General features: G+C 33.5%; 1 protein-coding gene across 5 annotated transcripts; it reads right to left on the bottom strand.

Annotated features, from left to right (window-relative positions):
• Positions 1-2,394: 2,394 nt before the first annotated feature.
• On the bottom strand, positions 2,395-5,868 carry LOC120074390 (UDP-glycosyltransferase 76B1-like). Of its 5 annotated transcripts, none has more exons than XM_039027495.1 (4): positions 5,575-5,868; positions 5,409-5,445; positions 3,668-3,775; positions 2,395-3,526 (listed from the first exon to the last, which is right to left on the bottom strand). In XM_039027495.1, the coding sequence occupies exons 1-4, from the start codon at positions 5,848-5,850 to the stop codon at positions 2,628-2,630; spliced, it is 1,320 nt and encodes a 439-aa protein (XP_038883423.1). In that variant the 5' UTR covers positions 5,851-5,868; the 3' UTR covers positions 2,395-2,627. The 5 variants fall into 5 exon arrangements, with proteins under 5 accessions (XP_038883423.1, XP_038883424.1, XP_038883425.1 ...); XM_039027496.1 differs by having other exon boundaries at positions 3,668-3,772; XM_039027497.1 differs by lacking the exon at positions 5,575-5,868 and having other exon boundaries at positions 5,336-5,568.
• Between the last annotated feature and the right edge of the window lie 377 nt (positions 5,869-6,245).

Genomic DNA, 6,245 nt, shown 5'->3' with positions numbered 1-6,245 from the left:
ATTCATTACGTATAAATATTGCATTTAATGTAGACAAAATAATACTTTTTATATGATCAACAACCCTATAACAACTCCGACGACCAATCAACTCCAACTCCAACAATCACCTTTGTAGGCTCCGACAACCACCCCTAGTTTCTTCAAAATTTACATAACTGTCAAGGTCAACACCGATTAAAGCCCAAGGTAGGAATGCAATTACATATGTGCCTTTGATGATAAATTTTATAATAACTAAGAGCATATTTGGTAAAAAATCTGAAAACAAAAATTTAAAAACAAGAAATTCAATGAAAATAGAATTGTATTTCATGTTTTCAGATATATATTTGATAGCAGATTCATAAATTAGATTCTAATTTAAACAATTATTTAAAATGTGTTTCATATTATATTTATATATTATAAAACTATTTGTAGTTAGCCACAAAATATCCGGTTAGAATAAATTATTATTAATTTATTTATAAACATGTTTTATGTTAAAAATTTTGGACAATCATTATTTTGTAACATTATTTAATTTATAAAAGCTAACATAAAAATTGAATTGAGGCTATAACATGACATGTTGTATTTCTAAATATTTTTATCTTTATTTAATATAATTCTACTTTTTATAATCTAAAATCTAGATACAATGAAAACATAAAAATGTTTTAAGAATTTGTACTATTTAGATCATAGAATCCAAAAACAATTTTCAGAACAAAATTCAAATTGTCTGTCATATTGGTTCACACTTCTCTATGCTATTTGAAACTTACCATAACCATTTCGGTTTGGTTCGATCCATCGGTTCAATTCGAAGTTTTTATATTCCTACAAAAAAAATGACAAATGTGAACATATTTTGAAACTTTATAGTAAAAATACTAATAGATAATAATATGTGTTATTTTCAAATAAAGAAAAATGAACCAACTTATTTACAAATATAGAAAAATGTCTATGTCATATATTTATCTTGTTCATGCATTTATCAAATATACTCTATTTTATTTCTAAAAGATTCAAATATATAATGGTATATATATCAAATATATAATGGTATATATATCAAATATATCTTATTTTCTTATTCGAAACTTCTTTCTAATTCCTAGGCAACAATTTTTAGATTTTTGGAGAAATGTTTCTTCTATCCTTATGAAAAGTTTATAACCACACAAAACTTCTCTTACACGATATTACAAGAAACTTCTCTTATATAAAGTGAATGGTAAGGAGAGTTAAAAGATTAAATTGGGACAGACTTTGTATAAAGTAATAGCCCATTAGGCTATTCATGTAAAAAAAAAAAAATTAGACAATTTGTGTAATTAATTGTACTTATTTAGGCTATATGTGCAAAAAAAAAAAAAACCTCTATTTTATTTTATTTTTAAAAAAGAAACAATAAGCAAACTAAACTTTAGATTTACTAAAAACTAAAATTGGACATTTGGAAGAACAGTGATTAAAATAGAACAATGATATTTTAACCAAAATTTTTCATGCTACCCTAATACTATACTTCTTCCAGTTTCCTACCTCTCCCAAAAGATTCCTAGGCACCAACCAACTTTCATTTGGTTCCCGAATACATGATTGGAATGAGATTGACAATGATTAGTTCGGATTCTTCCATTCTAATTTTGGATAACAACCATTAACGTTAAGTAATCTTAAAAATCTAAAGTATTATAAAGCAATATATAATAATTGAACTTTAAAAACATCATTATCAAATTAAACCATCATATACTTTTTATCCACCATTTTTGTTTTCTTTTCTTTTTTCTTTACTTCTTTGGAACAATAAATAAAAGCATCATCAAAGTTTTACGAAATGACAAAGGACTACGATATTTTGTCTCCATTCCACAATAATGAATAACAAACAATGTTAAAAAACAAAACGAAACAAGAAACAAGAAATGTACAAAGAAAACGATCATTATCATTGAGATCGGGTTTGGTGACCATGCCTTTCTCTAGTTTGTAAACAATAATACATTTGGAAGGAAGCACTTAAATCATTCAACAAGAATCAGTAGGTAGAAACACCCAATACCAACTCAAGTAAAACATGGCATAGTTCAAAAAGGAGAGAATTTAAAGAACCAAGTATGAATCCAAAGGCAATAGAAAAATGAAAGAAAAGAAGACGACAAGAAACATACCTTGAAAAAGTTTAAATTATTAAAGAGTAAAGACCACCAGAGCAATGCGCCAGTCTGAGTTGTCCTTCATCAATTGCTGTTGGGAAAAGGCATCAGCTGAGGAGTAATATTTGTCCTATTTTCTCCACGTGCTTTACTGTTCCCGATGGAATTGAAGGCTAATTTGGGAAAACAGGCTCTATCAAAACAGCTAAAATGCACAGCCAATGAGGGGTGGTTCAACATCTAATCCAAAAAGTAAAGTGGGCATTACAAGTACAGCAGCTTTTACAGACGATTTCAACATGTGCAAAATTACATAGGAGAAATCATAGCATACATTAGTATAATATAATATCCATCCATACACATGTCTGACCTGTAAATATATAATATAGATTCTCACCACAGAAAGAGGGGGGAAAATAAAAGTAGACATTCTAGAAGAAACAGGGATATGGATGGCTAATAAATGCATAATCAAGCATTTGACAACCTTATCATTGTTTCTTGAAGTCTAATGTACTTGACTAATCTGGCTAAGAAATCACTTGAAGCCCCTCCTTGTCTCAGGGAGATTTCAACGTTCTTTTTTAACTCCTTGGCTTGCTTTTGGATTTTGATACCCTCTTCGTCCATGAAGAGTGTTCGAATGGCCCTGTCGATTTCATCTCTCAACAATCTGTCCTCCAACTGTAAGCCAACCCTCCAGACATGGCTAACGAATCTTGCATTCACCCTCTGATCCCCAACTCGGGGCCAACAAAGCATTGGAATGCCTTCTGCTATACTCTCGATCGTTGAGTTCCAACCGTTATGAGTCAAAAAGCATCCAATTGATTTGTGTGCCAAAACTTTTTGCTGTGGCAACCAACTAGCAATCCTGCAGCGACTTCGGGTAGCCTCATGAAATTCTCTAGGCAACTGCTCAACTCCATCTGAGCCATTGACTAGACAAGCCCTCACCACCCACAGGAAGGGTTGGTCACTATTGGCTAGCCCCCAAGCCATCTCTAATAGTTCATCTTTCGACATAGTAATGACACTACCAGTGCTTACATAGACCACAGAACTTGGAGCTTGTTTGTCTAACCAAGCAATACAACTCTGCTCTTCACTTAAAACATTGGTGGAAAAGTTGCTATAGTGCTTTTGAAGAGGTCCTATGGGAAAGACTGGAACCAAGGTTTCATCTTCGATTTTCTTGAACAAGGCATGCTCAAGACACCAAAGGGAATTCCATATGATAGCTGAAGCAGTTTTGGTTCCATTGTAAATGCAGGTTAAAACCTTCCTTGTGTGATTCTGTGTGCTGAACAGTGGCATGTCCTTAATTCTCAGAAAGGGAAACCCAGCAACCGGTTCCTCCATTTGGCGTTCTGAAACAAAGTAAGATTTGATTATCCTTCCACAGAAGTACACAAATAAGATCTCATTTATCATTTTATCCTATTATATATGAGAGAATATTTGATATCCTGTAAAAGAAGATACACTAATTCTAGTATACTTGCACCCACCTTGGCTTGGATGACAATCATTCTCATCAAGAATTGATAGCCCGATGTAGTTTGCAGCACTACTTGTCCGCAAAACAATTCTAAAAATCTGCAGATCATCAGCAACTGCTGCAGAAAAATACATAACGGAGTCATATATTATACAGGAGATTGGATTGTATTGACTGCCCAATTGCATTTTTATCAAACAGTCATGGAATGGGATTTCACACTTCATGTTGAGTTCTGAAAGAAAAAGCATAACATCCCCATCAAAGGCACTGTAGCTCTCCAACAGGCTACCACCGATGGATTCAAAAGAGAACTCAGGGTAATGAGATTGATTTGGAGAGTTAAGTTGTGTGTGAATTATGGTAATAGAGAAACCCTGAGAGTGAAGAAGTTTGGCTAAGTGAAGCATGGGAGACGTGTGGCTTGGTAAAGGGCAAGGAACAAGCACCAAATGCCCTTTTTTCTCTTTTTGCTTCTTCTCCATGACCTTTTTTGGAAGTGTTTGGTATCTGCTAGATTGGTGGAGTTACTAGGTTATTTATAGGGTCTCTCATCACATTTTTGACATGACAGCTTTATTCCCAAATTGCCCGAGAAGTTGAACTACTTGACCATATTGACATTTAAAATACTGATAGCAACTTTAATAATCCTCAAGTCCAACTGTTGTCCCCCACCTCTCTTCCTAGTGATAAATCTAAATAGCCACTTATCTTTACGTTTCATTTCAGTGGAGAATTTTCACACACCATCCTTGCTTCTTTTTTCCTTTTTTTTTCTTGAGTTCAAAATCATATGGGGTAAAGATCTAAACCTCTGACCTCTCAGTTGAAATGACTACTTACGTTATGTTCATATTGAGCACTCTAATATTCCTATTCCAAGGACATATCATATCAATCTATAAAAAACTAACGACTATTTGAAATCTAATCTATTTGATAAGCAATAGTTAGAACAAGCCTTACGAGATCTAAATATTCACTCATCTCTACATTTGTTTCAACAGGAGAATTTTCACACACCATCCTTGCTTCTTTTCATTTCTTTTTTTATGTCCAATATCATGTTGAATGAAGATCTGAATCTTTGACCCTTCAGCCGAAATGACCAGTTAAGTTACGGTCATATTGGCCACTCCAATATTCCTATTACAAGGACATATCATTCTAGAATTCCAACGACCATTTATAATCTATTCTATTATATTAAGCAACAGTTAGAACAAGTCTTGAGAGATCTAAATATCCACTCATCTTTACTTTTCATTTTAAATTGTTTAAACAAGAGAATTTTCACGCACCATCCTTGCTTCTTTTCTTTTTATTTTTCTATGTTTTTAGTTCAATATCATGTGAGGTGAAAATCCGAACCTCTAACCTTTTAGTCGAAAGGACTTGTTGGGTTATACTCATGTTAGCCAACCCAGTTATTGCAATTGGAAGGACATAGGACATATCATTCTCGAAAACTAACAGCCATTTGAAATGTATTATATTATAATAAGCAGCGGTTTGAACAAGTCTTAAGAAATCTTCACCAAAATCAACTGCCTTCCTAGGGTATCCAAGTGAAACAAAAAACAATTCATTATTCTTTTAAATCCCAACACAAGGCCAAAACCCTAATTCTGATCAATATGGAAATTCAGTTCTTAATCTAAAACAATCCAATTACCAAGTGCTTGAGATTCCAAACAAATCAAAGAGGCAACCATTGTAACCACAAATGAAAAATCAACGAAGAATACCATATATTCCCTCCGAAAAGCAAAACCCCACTGAAATCTGCCCCAAACGGCCATTGATTGTTAAAGATCAAAACCAAACAAAAGGGTCAAAGCAGTTATAACAGAACAATATTGTATAAAGAAGGTCCAACAGATAGACGAAACGTATTGAAATTCTCCATCTTACCAGAACATCATCTGAAGCCAACTGGTAGAGAATTGAATGCGGAAAGTAGGGAGCCACGTGGTGTTCACGTGAATAAGAAAGATAACGATAGGGAAGAAGAAGAGGACAGGACGACAAAAGAGTGGCCGAGATGAGGTGGTTGTGGCCCTCCGAGAAGATGATGATGGTGCGGCCATGGTGGGGAATCGGTCGTCTATGGTTTTGTGGGCGACAACGGAAGGTCGAATCTTTCACATTTTGTCTAATGATAGAGATAAGAAGCTCTTTCTCGTTCATTAAGGTAGAGGCTATTAAGAGCCAACGTTAACTAGTTAAACAAGAAGTTAGGGTTTCAACCTAGCAACCTCATGTATGTTATTGAATTGAGTTGAGGCCACGTTTATCGATTTAGAATGAAAACTAGTATAATCGTAATGAAATTCTAATTGATGGATCAATCATAATGAATTTGAATCACAAATATAATTGAATTGATTTTGATCGTGTTTACTTAGAATTACGAATCTATCACATTTATTGTTATGATTACCGTTACTATTTGACTCTAATGGCAATGGTAGCAGTAAATGTAACTATATCTATAATGATAACGTTAAGAGTAGTGGGTCCTATGTAATTTTTAAATACAATTAGATTGAGCACCATTCGTTCCTCAACTAGATTCGTTTTGA

Source organism: Benincasa hispida, chromosome 3 (genome assembly GCF_009727055.1).
Source record: "Benincasa hispida cultivar B227 chromosome 3, ASM972705v1, whole genome shotgun sequence".
In the NCBI taxonomy this organism is placed as follows: Eukaryota; Viridiplantae; Streptophyta; class Magnoliopsida; order Cucurbitales; family Cucurbitaceae; genus Benincasa; species Benincasa hispida.
The sequence above is the reverse complement of the archived record's forward strand: the minus strand, read 5'-3'. Positions and strand labels throughout refer to the sequence as shown.